Source organism: Pleurodeles waltl, chromosome 2_1 (genome assembly GCF_031143425.1).
Source record: "Pleurodeles waltl isolate 20211129_DDA chromosome 2_1, aPleWal1.hap1.20221129, whole genome shotgun sequence".
NCBI classification, from domain to species: Eukaryota; Metazoa; Chordata; class Amphibia; order Caudata; family Salamandridae; genus Pleurodeles; species Pleurodeles waltl.
In genome coordinates, this window is record NC_090438.1 from 684036240 (window position 1) to 684056789 (window position 20550).

General features: G+C 44.0%; 1 protein-coding gene across 5 annotated transcripts in view; it reads right to left on the reverse strand.

Moving 5' to 3' along the window:
* Positions 1–20550, reverse strand: part of MTCL1 (microtubule crosslinking factor 1) — a 459063-nt gene that overhangs the window by 77114 nt on the left and 361399 nt on the right. For all 5 annotated transcript variants that reach the window (XM_069216701.1, XM_069216685.1, XM_069216678.1 and 2 more), the window contains exon 10: positions 8344–8511. In XM_069216701.1, coding sequence (XP_069072802.1) covers positions 8344–8511 — 168 coding nt within the window. The remainder of the gene's footprint in view (positions 1–8343; positions 8512–20550) is intronic.

The following is a 20550-nucleotide window of genomic DNA, read 5'->3' on the forward strand; positions in this document are numbered from 1 at the left end:
ACAGCGCACCCGTGATTAATTAAAAAAATATATATATATCATGCTGCAGAGGCAAGGTGCATCACGGTTCATCATAGTATAGGGGCAAACTCCGCCCACACTTCTTGCCCTTTATAGTTAGCCTAGAGCTTTGGCAGCCTGCATTGCCTCTTCACAAGGCCGGATGTTTTGGGTATTCATGAATAAATATTAAAGAGTACATATGGATTAGCTTGCATTTAAGCCTCAGGAACTTTGCAGACATGTAATCAATACTGAGCACTATGTCCACTGGGTTATTTCTCAATGCAGCCCCGGCAGCTCTTCTCACTTCCTGTTTGGGTGAGGCAGAAAGAGACTGTGCACACACATGGAAAAAATTCACAAAGCAGATTCACAAAGTAGATTCACGAAAGCATTGCAGAAATAGGAACAGTACAACTACAGCTGCACAAATTAGTGCGATTGGTAGTAAACCTGCCAGCGATTCATGCATATAACGTCAATTTGCCTCTAATCCTCGTGCATATTGAGTTAGTGCATTTTACTGGCCTATAAAGAGGACTCTGACAATTGGCTGTCTACTGCAAGACGATCTAATGGACAAGCCCACAAGGATTAGTGCAATATTTAAGAGGATAGTCTTGATACTTAAAGGGGCAATCCTCTTGCATCACTGATGGACGAGAAAAAATAAGGGACCTGGGAGGAGAAAAAAAACACAACGTCCTCTCTTTCCTCTGTATACAGTTGAGGGTCATTCTTCTGTATGTACTGATGGTAAGTAACAGGCATGTTCATTAGACTCCGAACCAAACAAAACCAAAATGCATTGAGGACTGACACGGGCCCAGGTGCAGTTGCTATTGGTCATGCAGAGGGTGGGGCATCAAATCATTGCAGGTGGCATCCTCCATTTATAATCTGTCCTACTTTGCACCGCAACATGTATGTAGTGAGAAATGCGCACACAAGCTTTGAACTGGGATGAATCTCCATGCTAGAAAACATGGCCTTACAAAAGCAACACAGATGTTTATTGATTTTAATCATGTATGGGAAGGTGACAATTATGAGGTGAGTAGTTCCTCTGCTTGCTATTTTGTGAGTATGTGGTAGGGAAGCTCCTCACACCAAAGGTCCTACAGATCAGGACAGTGCGTCCTCGACAGTGACAAATAAATCGCGCCACTTGGAGCGGAACACAGATTTATAATTTAAAAGCTGGGATAGTGAAAATATATGCAGTGCTAATTAACTCCAAGATCTGGTTTCAAAGAGCATGCACCCAGCCAGTCAAATATTTGTGTAGTTAAGGAACGCGTTTTTGAATATGTACATTTTTAATTTTATTTTTCATCTACTGAGTGGCGTGGCAGAGAGATTGAGGACACAATTTACAGGGGGTGGGCAGAAATAACGACAAGGCTCCTGCAGCGAAACAAAATCCTGATCTAAAGCATCTACAAGTTCAAGGATTATCTAAAACTAGGACCTGTAAAGCTACTTGTACTGTGCTGTTTTTTTTACCAGACAATTGCTTGTACCTGCTTTTCTTCACACGCCAATTCCTTGTAAATTTACTTGCACAGGTATCTTTTTCATCCACAAATTGCAAATATATCAACTTGTGCCTTTATGCTTTTGATCTTTCAATTGCTTGAATATTTACTTGTATTGTGTCTTTTTACACCCACCAGATGCTTGTAAATCTACTTGTATAGTGACCTTTCTCACTTGTCAAATGCTTGTAAATGTACTAGTACCATGATCTCTTTCATCCGATAAATGCTTGCCAATGTACTACTACTGTGGCTTACATTCACCTACCAATTGCTTGTACATCTGCTTGTACTCTGATCTTTTTCACCCTCCAGTTGCTTGCAAATATACATGTACCATGCCTTTCTGCACCCACCGATTGCTTCTAAATCTACTTGTAAAGTTATCTTTTCACTCCTCAATTTCTTGTAAATCTACATGCAAAGCGGTCTTTTACCACCAAAACTGCACCATGCTACTTTGTTTGTGACCTTGCTCGCTCTCATTCAGCGTGATGGAAAATACAACAGCATGCGATAGCGGCCTCAGCCAATAATTAATTATCTTGTCTATACAATAACACCCCTTTTCTAATGTCTAACAGTAATTCCCATCAATAAATTGAGAGGCTAACAGAAAAGGACAACCACCACATAACAGAAAAGGACAACCACCACATAACATAAAAGCACAGACACTGTGCAATGTAAGAGATCGAGCAACCTCCTGCTCTGCTTCTGTGAATGCAGGGGGGTGCGCGAGTGATACTGAGGCCGAGCCTAGGGGTCTGGCAGGTTGGTGAAAGTGTATGATGCTGTTCAGGTATTCTGGGCCACTGTTGTGTAAGGTTTTGTAAGTGCGCATGTGGAGTTTGAATGGGCTGTGCCTGGGTGGGGAGCCAGTGGAGCTCTCCGAGGTGGGGTGAAGCTCTGAGTGCAAACAAATCCAGGCATGAGAACTAGTCTCCCTGCACACACCATGTATAATCCCTCATTCCCCAGCGAAGATCTGCCGGCTGTAACCTTAGGCCATGAACATCCCTCATTTCTTAGGGAAGAGGTGCTGGCAGTAACCTTAGGCCATGAACATCCCTCATTTCTTAGGGAAGAGGTGCCGGCAGTAACATTAGGCCATGAACATCCCTCATTTCTTAGGGAAGAGGTGCCGGCAGTAACCTTAGGCCATGAATATCCCTCATTTCCTAAGGACAATTTCAGGACATGTCCATCTGTGAAGTGACAGGAAATTGATGAATTGCGTAAGTGAATCTTCACGATTACTGCACATAAAAGGAAGGCCAAGATTTAATGCGATTAAATGAAAGTCAGCACAACTGTCTGCCTTTCCATGCAGATTTAACAGACTTAAATAAACGTGTGATAACACCACGCTCGGCGCCAGGAGGGTGCATCAGGTTGTGATCGGAAAAAAAGCGATAAAAGGAGTCTAATCTCGGCTGTATTGTGAAAGCCCCGAAGAGCACACCGCAGCCAATTATGCTCATCACTGACCTTTTTTCCAGATGGATAAAAAAATGTGCAAAGCAGCCAACGAAAACCTGTATCGCGACCAGAGACGCAGATCACTCAGACAGCCAGACACATAAAACCACAGGCACAGTTTTCCAGACGAACGAGTGGTAAATACACCCTAATCCCTGCCTTCGTTGCCACTGAAGGGGTTGTCACTAGAAGTACGAGTGAAGCATTAAGAGCTTCAGTTTAACTGGGCAGCAAAATAAATATAAATTAGGTTAATTTTCATTACCTATTTATTTCTGTTCTTTTGAGCTCGGCACAAGAGCATTGATTCACTTTTCATGAGCATCAGTTACATGACACGCTCAGACTCATTTTGTTTTTCTCCCTCATGATATCTTAAAGGGCTCCAGATTTAAACAAGCATTGGCAAATCAAAAGGTCGGTGTATATAAACATTAAACAAAAAAAATAGAAAACATGAAGCCACCTGTGTGTGGCCACCATCAGCTTTAAATTAAAAAAAACTAAAAGTAAAAAACATTCACTGAAGTTTTATACTGCTATTTTCTGCCTCTCAGTTGTGCCATTATATCACAATTTTTTTTTTTGTAAATGCAAGAATACCAAGAAATCTTCACCCAACCAAGCTCTGAAATTTTAGGCAGCTACAAAGTCACAATGTGGCCTAAATGTCACAACGCCACTTAAATACTTCATATCAGCAAGTTTAAAAACGACATAGGAAATCAACCACCATCTAACGGGGCACCCAAGGTGCAGGCAAATAAATAGCTGAGCGTTTTTAAGGTAATATACAAAATAGAAGTTAAAAAGCTCACTTGCAAGAGCTTTGTCACTGAAAAGAAAGGAACAATTTTTTAGCTGATGAACAATGTGTACAAACTTTCTGTATTCACTCAATGTTAAGGAAGCCAATGGGTAAGGTGTGCTGGCCCATTACCCCATGATGAATGTTGTGGTGGGTGGAAGCAAATGTCATTGACTAATCAACAGACCAGTGGATTGAGACAGCTAACCGAAAGCCCCGACCTCTATGTATATTATGTACGAGTTTTTTTTCTGGAAAACAAAAGAATAGTTGATATAGCTAAACCGGTCTCAATAGCCAGAACCAAAAACACTCAAAATAGATTGGCTTTCGGCCCAACTCAAAGCTCTCATCTGAGTTCTCAAAGTGTTTAATGAACTTAGACCAGATTGTTCAGATATATTCAGTCAGAGGCAACAGGGTGACCAGAGCCAAGATTACAAGCAGCATTTTCAATGCAACGGGTCTCGCATTTGTCCGAGTTACAGCTATTAGCGTTGTAAAGCAAACAAAAATGCAGCACGATTCACGCTATGTAAAATGCCGCGCGATCGCGCTGCGTGGAAAATAAACCGATATAGTCCGGACTCCAGGCTGAAAACATCGAGCCTCGTATGCTTTTGGTACTTTACCGGTGCTGTGTAGGCTAAACACCGGAAAAGGCATGACGTAGGCATGCCTTTCACAAATGAAAGCAAGCGGATTTTAAAAGGCAAGCCCACAAACTAATGTAAGTGACTGACGTGGCATGGGCGTGATTTCAAGCCCAAAAAGAGATTACAGAATGGACGGAGCACTTCGTGCTCGCCCATAATAAAAACAGAAGCAGTCTGTGACCCATATACTGGGTCCTTTGCAGGAGCGTAGCTAACCCGCGTTTCTCTTTAAGTGAAACCCTAAAAGGTGGCTCATGTATTGCAACCAACCTCCCAGAGGGCAAAACAGAAAGGGGCACATGCCCGCAAGGACGCTGAACATGGAGAATACCCATGAAGAAAGAGTACTTGTTTGTTAAATTTGCAGTATTCTCCTAGTTTGATACATCTAGGGGGCTAGGGATCTGAATCGATATTCGTTTTCTAGAAGCTACAGCTAAAGGAATTAAATAAAAAGTCTGGTGGTGGCCAGCACAGCAATGGGTCACTTTGTGGACACCACCATAAACACCAATAGGGAGTAAAGCAAAAGCCTGGGCAGTGACACAAAGCAGAAGCTGTGGGTAAACATCCTGAACAACGACGCCGGAACCACAATGTCGTCGTTAACGCAAGCGGAACCACGCTTGCGTTAACAACTCCCTTTTTCTCTGCCTTAACCAGGCATGCGCCGAACAACACACATGCCTGGTTAAGGCAGAGATAAAAAAGGAGTCAGCATTGGGAGAAGATGCGGTCAGGTAAGTGGGGCAGTTTTGTTTTTGGGGCGAGGCGGGAGGGTCGGGGTAATTTTGTTTTTAGGGTTGAAGGTTGGGGTAATTTTTTGTTTATGGGGTTTTTATGGGTGGGGTCAGGGTAGTTTTGTTTTTAGGGGCAGGGTGGGGGGGTCGAGGTAATTTTGTATTTAGGGCAGGGGCGGGGTAGGGGGTTCGAGGTAATTTTGTATTTAGGGTGGGTGGGGGGTTGGGTTTTAAGGGGCAGAGGGTAGGGGTGATTTTGTTTTTAGGGTGGGAGGGTCGGAGTAGGACACGGTCAGGTAAGTGGTGCTGGGAGAGGGTTGGGGTAGTTTTTAGGGGTGGAGGGTGTTTTTTTTTTTAAGGGGTGGGGTGGGAGGTCGGGGTACTATAGTTTTTAGGGCAGGTGGGGGTAGGGGACATTTTGTATTTAGGGCGAGTTTTCAGGGGCAGGGGTGGGAATTTTGTTTTTAGGGGCAGGGTAGTTTTATTTTTGGGGGAGGGGGTTGTTTTTTTTTTAGGTCGTGTGGGGGTTAGGGGAGGTTTATTTCTGGGGTGGGTGGGAGCGGTCGGGTAGTTTTTATTTTGTGGGTATGGGTCGGGGTAGTTGTATTTTTAGGCTGGGTGGGGGGGAAATCAGGGTAATTTTGTTTTTAGGGGCGGGGTAGTTTTAATTTTGGGGTTGGGGTAGGTTTTAGGGCTCAGGGTAGTTTTTAGGGGCGGTTGGGGGGAGTCAGGGTAGTTGTATTTTTAGGGCTGGCAGGGAGGGGATGGCATACGAAAACCACGTATGCTGTTCCACACATTCCTTTACTAGGAATGCCTTTACAACCAAGCACTATAAAATAGCTTCTCTATTGTGTTCTGAAGCATCCTTGAGGCACGATTTGTTTCATTACCACTAAGAACGTCAATCAAGTTGCCCAATTGACTATCCAGTGCTTTAAAGAGTATACCTATCAAAGAATGTATATGACTACTTGAGTCAATAGTCAAGGCAGATTCAGATGATTGACCTCAGGCACTCTGCCCCAAAGGCTTTCACTGTGGCAGGTTGATGCCTGCAAGTAGGTGGGGTTTGAGACAGGGGCACAAGTAAGCAGTATGAGATAGCTGACAAGGCCCTTGTTAGAACAAAACAGCTTCAGCAAACAATAGCCAGTGGTGGAGTGAAGACCGAGGTGAGCGGTTTGGATGGTGGCTAGCTAGTGGGCTGAAACGGTGCGCTGTATGATCCCCTTGAAGCTGCAGTCAGTCATCCGGGCACAAGGCCCGTTTGTGGTTTGCTCTTGCGAAAAATAGCATTCTCACCAGTAATCTGCATTCTTGGCCCCGTCATCACGTGAAGGACTCAGACCACATACGGTAAGGCTATTGCAGGTATTGCACAAGGACAGAAGCCAATGCTGCTGTTACTGCCATTTTTCCTGAGTGACGGGGGAGTGAATGTGCATGGCCACCGCGATAGCAGCACTAATAGTTCAGAGGGGAAAGTGGCGAGAATGCCAAGCTACTTTTCACATTTTCAGATGTTAAAGATGAATATTGTAACCCTTGGTGCTACCATCAGCCGCCTATGCCTGGCTGGGACTCTCCAACCAGACACACATGACTGCAGCCCTCTGAAAACTTTGTAAACTAGCTGAAGAAATATTCAGTGGCGGATGGTAAAATGCAGTGCTTATCACTACTTGATGATTGTCTGGCTCCCTCCCACCAGTGACAGCAATTTTGCTATAATGCTACTCGCCACTCCCTATTATATGTGCTCATATCCACAAAGCACCCTGAGGGCACCACTGGATGATTAGCAGTGTTAAAAAAAAAATCCTAAAATAAAAATAAAACGAAAATGGGTCCTCTATTCCACTATTACAGGAAATATATGTCCTACTCGACCCCAAGACTTAATACAAATCTAATCATGAAGTTGAATGTAGTTGAGCTATTTGCTTCCCGGTAGAATTGAGGTTGCTTTATTCCTTTAAAAAAAAAAAAAAACAACAAAAAAAAAAAAAAGAAAGAAAGACTAATTATTTATTAATATAGTTGCTCACGCCCAGTTTATGTATTACTGCCTCTACTGGTGTTGAAGGACCCTCATGCCAAAATACTCCGTACACATTTTCTTTCACTCCTTTTAAAAGATCATAGTGCCCGAGTGTCCCCACCAAAGAATCTACACTGGGGAAAAGACTGACTGCTCTCTCCTACTTAGGTTGCTTCACTTTTGCACAAGATCCGCAGCAGGCTGTGTGGTGCAGTCACTTGCACATTTCTCAGATTTTTGAAGAACAAATATGGACAAGAACATGGCTTCTGGACTCGGAAGATGTGGGATGTCCTTCAGCGAGATCTACTGTTTCTACCAGTGTGCCTAGTGGAACTTGCAGTGGTTTCCTGTCAGCTTCCATAAAGGTGTTCTCCTACACTCCACAAAAACACAGGGCCTCATACTCAAAGTTTTTTTTTTGTTTGTTTTTTTAAAACTAATTTTATTGATTTTTAAAGAGAAAACACTGGGATAGTACACAGGTCACTATGCGCCTTAGTCCAATATCATTTTTCAATGTCTGTGTCAGCCAATGCAATGGCCCATAACAGTTAACTTCATCCCCCTGAAACCCATTCCTATCCCTCTCTCTAACTGCTCCCCCCCTTAAAACCAGGAGTACTCCAGGAATCAGTCCTCAGCCAGGAGTACTACAGGTTTAAGTCACACCTACTCATAAAATAATATTTGTAAATTGGCATTTGGATGTCAATCAGGGGCAGCCAGGAGATGTTGTGGCTACCACCTGGCATTGCTCTCACTGCCCCTGGTCTCAGAGGCCAGGAAGGATCAAAAAGTAAAGACAGCTTGCTCAGGCACTCACTTTTAGTTCGATAGGAGACTGGAGGGTGGCTAAGAATGGGGCAGGTTTCAGCCCTGTGATTTCACCACCCGCCAGTGGGTGCAATTTGTCCTGCAATTTTTTACTGCATGAAAGTCAGCTCTGCATGAAATAGTAATTATGTTTATAATTCTTTGAACACGTTATTAATGGAAGGAAAAAAAAAAGGAAAAACAATCTCCTTTCGCGACAGAGGTGGGAATTAGGACGTGGGCCCTGCACACTCACCTGTTCCAGGTGGCATTTGAGCTTTGCGCCTTCAATCTCCCAGCTGGCCTTCTCCTTTGCATATTGCTGCTGCAGCTCCAGGCGTTCTCGCTCTTTCTCCCACAGTTCCGACTGGAAATCATCCAACAGGCACTTTAAAGCACCCAGGAGTCGCCGGTTTTCGCTTGCCTGTCGCCAAAAGACGTTTCTGAATTAAGTTTCCACCAAAAACATTACAGAAACAATGCATGATGGTAATACACTTCAACATTATGGATCCTGTGTTCACTGAACCCTTGACTGGGGAGTCTATGACATTGATACTGGTGGTAGCCCTGCCTGTTTGAGATGAGAAGTGGAGCAGGCTCTCTGCAACAGTATGAAAGTGTGCAACAAGTAGGGGCGAAAGGGCTGTCTGCCCAACAAAAAGTAACACATCCACAGCAGCCAAGCTCCTCAACAGTTGATTTCATGCATTAGTGATATTGCAGTGCAATTATTAAAGAAAACTTGCAGTGCTTAACTTATAAAAACAAAATAAATTTTAAAAAATAAGGATCAGGGCCCAACATAATTCTCAAGAGGAAACTGCAGCTTCACCACTCACCGTCCCTGCCAGCACTTCTAAATGCCTGTATAAATGTTGCCTACTAACCATCATATTTCTACGTATGTGACTATTTGGACTACTCCAGGTCACACAAAGGGGGCCTGGAGTAGTATTTTTTTTCAACTATACTTCTATTGCTAAACACTCATGTCATCACTCCGGGCAGGGCACTGCCTGATAGCAGCCTTTGTGGTAGACTATGGTTTACTTCTACTAGCTTACCCGCCAGCCGTAAAACAAGCCAGTCCTAAAGAGGCTACATACGAAAGGCTACCTAAATATTACTTACCATTCCCAATTACCATTAGGTAACTAACTACCATGCTGCACTTTCGAAAAAATATTCTTGTTTTGAAGCGAACAAAAGTCGACAGACCAGCACTAAATTAATAAATTTAATAAACAACTGAGAAACCATTGAGAGCAGTAGTCTCTGTATCCATGCTCCATGACTTTGAGATACACGTCTACGAGAAACATATATAAAGTTGTTGTGTCAGCACAAAGGCGGTCTTTACATTGGCAAAATTCCCATGGAAAATGATCACATTGCATCTTTATTGCTATGTTGGTTCCATAGTTTGACCATTTTCGAAGTGCACTGAGCAGTTCTGGCCATACAGGGGATAGGTAACCTGCCTCCATCGTTGAACAAACACTCCATCTTGACGTAACGGCTTCTGATCTGCTTACCTTTGAGCTCCTTCCATCATTGCTCTATTTGAAACCCCTCATGACAATTCATCCCTGTCCCCCGATTATTTTCATGTCCCTCCCTTCAACTCACTGCTTCCTCCATGTTCCTCTTTGGGGATCCTCTGCCTGGTGATGGAGGTGCCTGCGGACGAGACACCATGCCAGGTGAGGCATGCATGCCAGGCATCGTTCCTGTCCTTTTCACCAGACAACTGATTTATTTCTCCCATCCTCTGTGTACCTCAGCCACCCCACAGTTCAGAGCCCAAGGATGGCTTTGGTGATCCCCACAAAGGCTTGATGGGACAGACCCTGCTGGACAGAAGCTGCATCATGACAACTGTCCACAGGCCGGCCTCAAAATCCTGAAGCAGAGGAGGAGGTGGTCTTCCAGAAAACATTTGCACAGTAGGATCAGCTAAGGACAGCTTTCAAAGCTATCTCCTGTTACACGAGGGAAAAGTCCATGAAACATCCCAAGTCCATCACTTCATAATCATGTGACATCGAAGCCCATTTGGGGCATCCATCAGTGAGACTTACTCTAGAATTTCTGTATGTCATTGCTGCACTGACAGCAATATTTTTGAAATAGGGTACTGACTTTGATGTTAAACATCAAGTTATGTATGTCCGAACTATGTCAGTACTGGCGGTAAAAGGGATGGATTGCTTATCTATGCATTTGTTCAGCCTCCATGTAGTCCAGAAAAATCTGAAACAATCATGGGCAATTAACCTTATGTTATTTATTCTTTCAGACAATCTGATTGGCTGGAGCATTTGAACCCCTGGAACTGGCTGAAACTGACTTTTTTGGTAATTCTGCTAGCAGAAGCATTTCTTTGTTCTTTCAATCTGATTAGCAGGAATGTAGAAATACCCTGTGACCACTGCAGACGTGCCATTCCCAGGGGAGTTCACCCACATTTCGAATAAAGTTTTGCCCACCCTTGCACAACACTTTCACACAATGGGGGCAAGATAGTATAGATCATAGTTTAGTATGTTGCAAAACGTCCAGGTTCCCTGGTTAAATACATGTTTCTGATGAAAATTATAACTTCGCAGAAAAAGAGTCATGTAGAATAGACAAAAGTAAAAAAAAATCTATAGTAAAAGGAAGACCAGGTCCTGCTCTGCCTTGAAAGCTTAATCATCAAGGGTAAAAACTTAAACTGTATACGTTACTAAGGACTGACAAATTATTTTAAAAATATGCCTTGGTTCTACTTATACCATGGCCACTGCAGTATTAACAAAGTTTGGTGGTGACTAAACACACGAGAGCGATTTTTTTTAAAGGAGATAAGGACCTATGAAACGGGGGTAGGGAAATGCTTTTGTAGCTGGCTGTAGCGCAGGTTGGGAAGTAACTAAAAGGATCCATATAAAGTCCAGAAACCTGGATGGAAATACAAAAGAGCCACGAAGTAACAACATGGAAGCTGCGCAAGGGTGAGAGGATTTATGGAAGAATACCCTAGTTACCCCACTCCAAAAAACAGCCAAAATAAAGCGAAAGTGCATTTGGGTGGAGAATCGAAAACAAAGAAAGTCATTAAGGGTTAAGAAATGGAGGTCAACAAGCAGACGGAGAGTTTAAGGATCCCCCTCACCCCCCAAAAACCTGTCCCAAGAAGGCCAAAGGGACAGTGTAATGTAAAAGAAAAATAGTGTTGCGGAAACCTTTCAGTGGAAATGCATTTGTTAGCTTTGATTTATTCATCTGGAAAATGGGAATAATGTCGAAATATAGGGGTGTAAGGTTCATCAGAACCGGTTTCTTTCCACATGATGGCACGGGTCCCTGTGAGAAGAGTAGGGCGGTTTTTCTCCTCGCCAACCAAGCCAGCATCCTGGTTACTGCGCCTCTGAGCTCCTCTGTTTCAGCCTAGAGCAGGCTGGGAGAAGCATGATGTGCGCAAAGGTCTGATGCTCCCGTGCTTGAAAGGACCCGTAGGAAGAGTCCATTAAGGAATTCGCACGCGCTGACCTAATGCGCGCCTCTCGCGAGGAGATGCCTGGGTCAGCACTAGCGCAGAAGCGTGGAGTGCAGCGAGCAAGCCGGGCCCATCTTCTGTGGAATGTCACTTTCTTGCTGACGCCGGTGTTCCCTGAAAATGAATACAGCGGTTTCCATGGCGACAACCACGTCACATGACTCCGCCGCGTCCTCGGAATTTAAATTCATGATAGTAAGAGGAAGCGCAGGCTCTTTGCTGCAGTCTGCCAAGTCACACAGCACCACAGTGTTTGGAGTTACAGGCAGGAGTATCCAAGGAAACAGCCATCCTTAAATGAGACAATGGCTTTACATGACTTCACTAGCGCAGTGCAATGTGTAGCAGGCGACCTACGGGAGCGGTTTGTACTATTCCAAAGGGCTACTAAAAAGGTGCCCGGCAAGCTCCCACACCCCGAAGTTGCACGATCCCATCTTTGCAATGGGCTACACCAGAGTCACTAAAGAGGATTGTCATTTACAAAGTATGTGTAAAAACGGGGGCAATATTTGCCTCCGACAAGATGGATCGCTGAGAAGCACAGGCCTCCAAAGCAGGATTTTCTGCTGAAAAATAACGTTATAATGTTGTTCAATAACAAAATCAAAAACAGGTGCAAAGGAAACGTGAAATATTTGTAATGCTCCAGATTCAATATTTACAAATACAAAATACAACATAATCGCACTATTCACTCAGGGTTCGCTCTTTAGATTTTATTTAGGCGCTTGCAGCTGTTTTATGACTGCATCAAGCAAAACGTATTTTATAATCTTGCACTTCCCTACGATACACACTTCACTCAAAACTAAGACATCACACAACCCTATCATCATTACATAACAATCAGTTCTTTCGGCACGCATCCGAAGTGCCGGAATTACTCCATTAGTGGCTGTCTACTTATCTCCAGGAGCAGTGCTCACCCAACAATACCACTACACTCCATCCTTCCATCTGTACTTGATCTTTCCTAATTAGAACAATGAAGTCAGTATCATTACATCCCAGTGCACCCAAGCCAACAAAGTCCTTTAGTTGTCCAAGCTACGTCTACTCAGCAGCACTTCTCCACAGTACACCTACATACATGATATAACCACTCCGAGCATAACCATAACATACCCTGACATGCACAATCCTAATTATACTAGCAACTTCAACAATTGTCTTTTAGAAAACACATCCCATTGGCCAAACAATAAACCAACCACTCAGCTTACAAAAAAAAAACGTGTTCAGTCCTTTGCCACACCTGTCGAAATGCAACAGAAATGCTTTCAATGCCAGTCTGATTACACGGAGCTCCAGCAGGTTAATGTGGAGTCCGGACTCCACCGGAGACCAGATACATCTGATCTCTGCCTTTTCAAGATGCTCGTCAGATCTGATTGGGGAAGGGAGAGGGATCTGCCTCTGACCTAATCGCGGTTTGTTGACCACCACTGCAGATCTTGAGCAGTTCCTGGAGAGATCTGGACCATCTCAGATAGATCTCCCTGATGCTGCACCCACTGGAACTTCATGTCCCTCTGGAGTGCCCGCATATGCCATCTAGCTGTGTCACTAGCAGGATGCAGGAGGCCATGAGGTCCAGCAGCGAAATCCAGCACAGAGGCTGAAACATCAATATCATGGCTTGAATATCCTGGCCTTGCTGCTTAGGTGGATAAGCCTGAAACAGCACTGTGTTCAGAACAGCTCTGTTAAAATGGAGCATCTGACAGGGAGGCAAGTGTAACTTCAGCACATTTATAGTGAACCCCAGCAAATGTAGGAGGTCCACCATAGTCTGGAGGAGGGAAACAGCTTGGGGCGAGCCCGACATCAAAAGCCAGTCGTCGAGATAGGGGGAAGACAAACCCCTTACCTGCGCAGATGAGCTGCGATCACCGCCATCACCTTTGTGAACACCCAAGGGGCGCTGATAAGACCAAAGGAAAGCACAATGAACTGAAAATGCTTGTGGCCTACCGTGAACCACAAGTAACATATGTGGGCAGGCAGGGCAGGAATATGGAAATATGTGTCCTGCAAGTCCAAAGCTACCATCCAGTCTCTAGGGTCCAAGGCAGAAAGAACCCGAGCTAGAGTGAGCATTTTGAACTTCTCTTTCTGAAGAAGAGATTAGGACCAAAGGTCTAGGATAGGGCGGAGGTCCTTGTCATTTTGGAGGGGTGGGGGGGGGGATCTTGCTGCATCTCTGCCATCAGCAACTGCTTGGAAAAGTACAGCACAGGCTTTCTTCGGGACCTGTGGCAGCACTTGCACAACCGTATACCACAGAGTACAGGAGTAATGGCCTAAAAGGCATGCTGTGTTCATGGACCACAATATCAGACTGGCAGTGGAAAATATCTTCCCAAGTGTGTCCAGCCTTTTGGATTCCCCATCCAGGGCTGCGGAAGAAAATGCGCCATTGGGCGGTGGAGGCTTGGATGACCAAGCTCTCGGATGTATGGTGTTGTCTAAAGGAAACTTGGGTCTCCAGGAGCAGGGCCATCGAGGCGGGCAATTGTCCTGTTCACAGGAGCACTTGTGCTGGGTTTGGACAGATACCCAGTAGGACATCCATAAAAGCCTCATTGAAGGGGAGCAGGGATATTGCAGATGAAGTTCCACATTGAAGCACCTCTGTCAGGAGGTTAGTCCTGACTGCCACCAAAGGCAACTCAAGGTCCTGAACCTCGGCTGCTCTTCTCACCACCATGGACTAGGACGCTCCTCCTCCTTACCCATGGTGTGGGATAAAGCATGCAAGTATCTTTGGAGGTCTCCAGACCATTGGCTTCACCCAAGTCCGTCTGCCACTCCACAGATTCTTGGAGCTGGTATTCCAAAGGGTCCAGTGACCCCTCCCATTCCTCACCATAACCTATCCCTTACGAATAAGGCTCATGATCTGACAAAGGTGGCAAGTCCCCTGTCGACATCTGAGTTGGTGTCGCACAACGCCCATACGGCTGTGTGTCAGAAATGAGGATGGAGCTGACCAGGGGCGCGGGCTGCACCGGGAGGCCTTGGTTATCGAACCGACGTTGGAAAAGGTTGAAGATCTACAACGGACGCAGTTCGGGATCCACGCATGTATTCCTGGGTGTCCCATGGCACTGAAGCCAAAGCAGCTGGCGCTGAACCTAAAGAGGCCTGTTCCAACTCTGTGGGGCCCGAAGACATGCCAGTGGTGTCGGACAGACAGAAAATGAGGCACATGGCCTCAAAATTCTTTAAATTGGGCAGGGGTTGCTCCGGCTCTCGGAAACTCGTGGAGGCGTGGAGTCAGCCTAGATGCAGGCTCCACAGACTGAGGCCTAGAGCAACAATGCTCGCATTCCCTTGTCTCATTGGCCGACGGACGAGGTGAACGTTTCGTCTTCTTTGACTTCTTATGCCTGAGCTTTCCCGATCGTCCCGAGGACTTGAGTGGGACGACGACGACGGAAAACTCTGCAACAGCTCTCCGGACCTTCCTCTCAATCGGGACCTCAATTTGCAGAGTCAAGCGCCAGGCCACCATCAGCTTCGGGGACTGCTACCTCAAGGCCTTTGGATGCATGGCCTGACACCCTGAGCACGACTTCAGGTCATGGTCATGCTCCAAACATCAAAGGTACAGGAGGTGCAGATCCATAACGGACATTGCCAGATGACAGGAACTGCAGGGCTTAAAATTAGTCTTCTTTGAAATCAGCCTTCCTTGAAGACATCCCTCAACGCACCAGGAGTTAAAGAACTCAAAAATCTTCGACAAAAGTAAAAAAAGACCGGTCAAAAAATGACTTGGGGGGTAGCTCTTTCTTCGGCTCAGCGCTGGCTGTCGGGGAAAGAAAGACCTGACATCAGCAAGCCGGGCTGGTGCCTATGTAGAATCTTCAACAGCATATCCAACACGGATGATGACGACGACTGACGCAGAGCCGATCGATGCCACCTAATGGCATGCAGGGGTACTGCTTGAGAAAAATCTCTGGATCCAGACTGACGCCTGAGAAAAAGCCGAGGTAAATAATTTGCAACTAGATGTCTCTATCAGATCATGTTTTAAAAAATCATGCTCTCTTCCAGGTACACACTGCGACCACTAACCGCTGCTGTATAAATGATAGCATTAGTGATCAATGCTCACCTTTGTGGATGTTTATTTACCAAAATGCAAGGGTAGCAGGTACTCTATAACTCCTAATCCCAAAAGATGACCCCTCAACTGCTGCCGAGAAGGTTAGAGGGTGGGGAGAATTGGGGGGGGGTGGAGATTAAATAAGCATTGGTAAAGCAAATGGGTGTCACCTACGAGAACTATTTGCTATGCTTATTTTCTTTAGCTATGTTGCAAAAGTTAAAAAAGAAAAGAGCTATGACGGAACAGACAGGGTCAGATGGGATAAGCACACATCAGCTGCTGCCCTTGTGGTGCAGACTGGGGAACACCAAGATCTGCTGCTGCCCTCTTGTTACAAGCAGGGAATGCACAGATGTGCTGATGGCCTTGTAGTGCAGATGGGAAATGCACAAATCTGCCAGTACCTTAGTAGAGCACACAGGTTTAGGCACACATCTGCCAGTGCGGTGGTGAAGCAGCAAGCAGGTATGGATGAGATACTGCAGCCTTGCTGGTCCATGCAGAAATTATCACAGGTTCAGGGAGCTAAGTGCAGCTGCATTAACTTCTTTAAATGGTAAATATGGGCCTATGCCATCAGATCGTATAGTATGGGTGTGGAGCAATGGAAATGATGCATGGGCAGGGGGAATCACTCATGCAAGGAGCGACTCTCCAGGGGTTCTTTGTTGAGGCAGCAGCCTGTCCATAGCATGTTTGTCCAGAGAGGCTGTACTCTGCCCGGGGAAATACAAAGTGTTACGCCCATCCATAACAGAGCTTGGGTTGAGGGGAAATGCAATATGGACAAAGGGAGGAATGTGGGGGTAAGGAAACGGACAACGAGACAGAAAGGTGGGGCTAAGGAAAATGGACAATGGGAGAGTGTGTGGGATAGGCAGCAAGGATAACTGGAGGGGGTGTAGGGGCTAGGCAACAGAATATAATCCCTGCCCCCTGATATACTTCTGTAAAAAAACATTGTTGTCCTGAGATTTTCATTCTTCATTTGCGTTTTTAGATCATTAGAGAAGTAATTTAGCTTGGGTAGACATTGCTGAGCTGAATTTTTCTGGATGACATTTTAAAAAATGGCAGATGTGTTGCAGTTATGATGTAAAATTTCAGGAACATTAAGAACTATATACTTCATTTTGGTGTCAAAACATAGGCTTTGGGGGTCAAGTACTCCTATGGAGACAGGAAATAACTCATCAGAGCATCCCGCCTGCCATTTTCCAAAATGGCGGCTATAATAGAGGAAACAGAGACATATTTAGAAATGAAACATAATAATGGTTTTTAATCCTCTTCTGTATACACCAAACAATGTTTATGATCTGAATATGAAAAAAATGTTTCTCACTCCTGCTTTAGACACATTTTCATAGTTCACTTTATTTGTTTTGGCAGTTGCTCGTGGTACTTTTGCAGAATGTTGAACATTTGAGAAGAGCATATCAACATCTTTTTGAAGCACCAGTTTTGCAAGTACATGTATACGTAAGTTATGTTAATAGAGGCTTTAGGAATTTTGTAGGTTTTAGCACCCCATCAATATCTTCCAAACCATATTCACACAGATCTTTCTCTACATATGTATGATGCAAAACATTTTCAAATCTTCTGATCAAGTAGAATGTTCTTTTAATGTGTCCATGCACAGAATATGACATTGGTCGAAGATCGTCAAATGTGTTACAGTCAGAATTCGTTTTCCACACATGCAACATTTTTAAAGTCACATTCTTCTTCTATCCCAGCAGATCCTTTTAGAAACTTCAAAGGCTCAGCAGTTGAAGCTCAAAGCTTGGTTCCGATTTGGCTCAGTGTCATCACATATAAGATGTGCCTTGATAGGGTCAAGTTTCTTGTACAGAATATGAAGCAGGATCAAGTGTCTTTTCTCACATGTTCCATTATGTATCCATAACTCTGACTTATTAACATTGCAACAAATCTAAGTAGCACCATAATAACATCTGTGTCATTTGACAGTACAATGATTCAATTCAAACCACTTGGAACAACCCACTCAGCATGTAGCAAAACCCGAAGGTCAGCTTCCTCCAATCTGCTGTTAAGTTCTTAAACAATATGGCCCGTACCTTTTGAATATATATCAGCAGGCAGCAACTCATTGACAATCAGACCACGTGCAATAATTGGAAATTCAGTGTTCACTGAGGCATCAGCAATGTTCAGGAGAGTTAGCATCTCCAATTTCATCTTGTTCAATGTTGATGACCAAAGTTTATCAAGTTGCACAAGTATAGGTGTTGAATTTTTCATGCAGGCAAGGTCAATTCTTCCACTTGTAGACATTCGCCTGATTCTCTCACATTCTTTGACAGATAGTTCATGATAACTGTCAAAGAAGTGTGCAAATCTGTCTTGTAGAACAGACTGAACGATCTCTCTGAAGTTTTGCATGGATGAAATCTTGACCATTCGCAATTGTGGCATATAGCCCACAACAACAGCAGTTTTCAATGAGGACACCTTTTCGAATTGAAATTCTTTAGGTGAGAGTTTTTTTCACGCTCTTGTATGAGTTTGTGATCACTGGTTCGGTTGCAGCATCTCCATTAAATAATGCGTTTGATGGACGACAATCATACAACAGAATGTCTTTCACCACTTTCTTTTGTTACATCCATCTCTCTCTGTGCTTGAAAAAGTTGTTTTTTTGTAACTTGTTTTGCAGTGGCTGGTTGGATGAAACTCTTACTATGGCAATTAAAGTGTGGAAGTTTAGCTTTAGTGATTATGGCAAAGAGCTTTTTCTCTTTCAATACAAATTTCTGCTGTGTCAGTTCTGGGTATAGTTATGATCCATGTTCTAGGACATCTAGCAGACATGTCTTTATATCGTTAACCACATACTGCTTGGTCACGAAGTTGTGTAGTCGCACAGGCTCAATCATTTCAAAGGGGTTTCCTTGCTGCTGCATGATTTGAAGAAGGCTGTAAACATGTTTATGAAAACGTTCTTCTCTCTTTCCCACAAGTTCGTTGCAAGGAACAGTTTCACAATGGTCCAACAATTTTGAATCTGTTATCTCTCTGAAAACATTGCAAACAGAAAGGGCTTCATGGTAAACTAGCTGCCATTGAGCAACATATTCACTTTTACGTGTCTGACCAACAAATACCCTTAGAGCTTTTCTGTGATCTCTGGATCGTCTCTTCAAGTTTCGTATCTGGAGCCACAGCATTGAACCTTCCCTCTCTGTCTTTTACCACAAAATGTATTTGGTTGAATTTTCTATAGAGGTATGTTTTTCCCACCTCTAGCTTCTTCATTCTTTCCAAATATCAGGATCCATATCTCAGGTAGGTTATGCCATCGAATTTACGAAACACCATTATCAGTGACTTCAAAGTCTTCACATGCAGCTCCCTATCACCTTCCTGATCAGCATGTACCAAGATTTTCACTGGAGCTATCATGTGTAAAAGATTTGCCAGTACTTGCAAAGTTTCGATTTTTCTTTACAATCTTTGACAAAGTCTACAAAATTGGTTTTCAGGTTTTCCGATTTTGAACTGAGTTTATTGAACAATACCTTCCTTTGCATTGTCTTTTGAATGAAGTGCACCCTGTGCCTTGTTCACTTATTAGATAAGATATGCAAAACCTAATTTGTCATTCGTGTTCCAGAAAGCATTCGAACACAATGTTTCAATAGCCTCAGATATATTGATCATACCTTTTAACAAACAAACATAATGAGTTACGCTCAATACTGACTGGACAGTTTTGCTTCCAAAGACTTCAGCTTCAATAAGAGCATTGTCTATGGCACATCCACTGAGATAACTTCCTGCACACAGCAACGCAACTTTTGTCATGTGGAAAACATCCATCATTGGATAAAGATCATCAAATTCTACTTGATTGCTCACAAAAATGTTGGCTGCAATACAGAAAACAACTTCATTGCTGAAAATTGGCAGGAGAGGTTGGCCTTCAAGCTGAGCATGCATATTTTGGAATTCTTTTAGCGCTGTGTATATGTTGCGTAGTTTGTGACTAGAGATGGTATTACTGGTAAAACCCAACCTTCTTCAGTGAGACGGTATTCTGGGAAATCAGAGCATGATGTCCAGCCCACAGAGGAACTGGCTTTTCTTCAGCCTTCAGCCCACACCGAATAAGTGATATGATAACTTCAGTTGAATCAGCTTTGCGGACCGCAGCATCAGGAAGAAGATCCATGTCGTCAGCCACTTTGAAACTTTCTGGTAGACTGGGACATGTATATGGGTTGTAGTGATTTTGCACACGTTGGCAAGGCAGTTGGGTTATAAGTTTGCAGTTTCATTTGTTTATGCCTATAGCTGACAGCTTGTTTTCCAGCAGCTACTTCACTGGTACAGTTTTGAAAAAGCACCAGGGCAGTATCATGTGTGCTGGATGTTCCAGACAAAGAAGAGCTGTCTTCAAAATCGAAATTATCAAGAGCAGCATTTGTAAATCCTTTCGTGGTAAAGTGACTTGAAAGTGGTGTGCTGTCAGATTTACAAGATTTTGCAGCACAAGCGGCTGACAAGTTCCTGCTCCATACTATGCCATTATAACTTGTTGATACCACATTCATATTCATTGAAGTGATTAGCCCTTTACTTTTGCATTTGTCATAGATTGCGTGGGCAGTCCTCATGTGTAGCAGAGTTTTCTTTTTGCAGTGATGAAATTCATAAAACATGATCTGGAGAAGACTGTACATTTGCACGGCATACTCCTGTCGGATCATGGGATTGTCTTCCACTTCTACGCTTATATCTTCAAAGCCATCATCAATGTTGTCGGC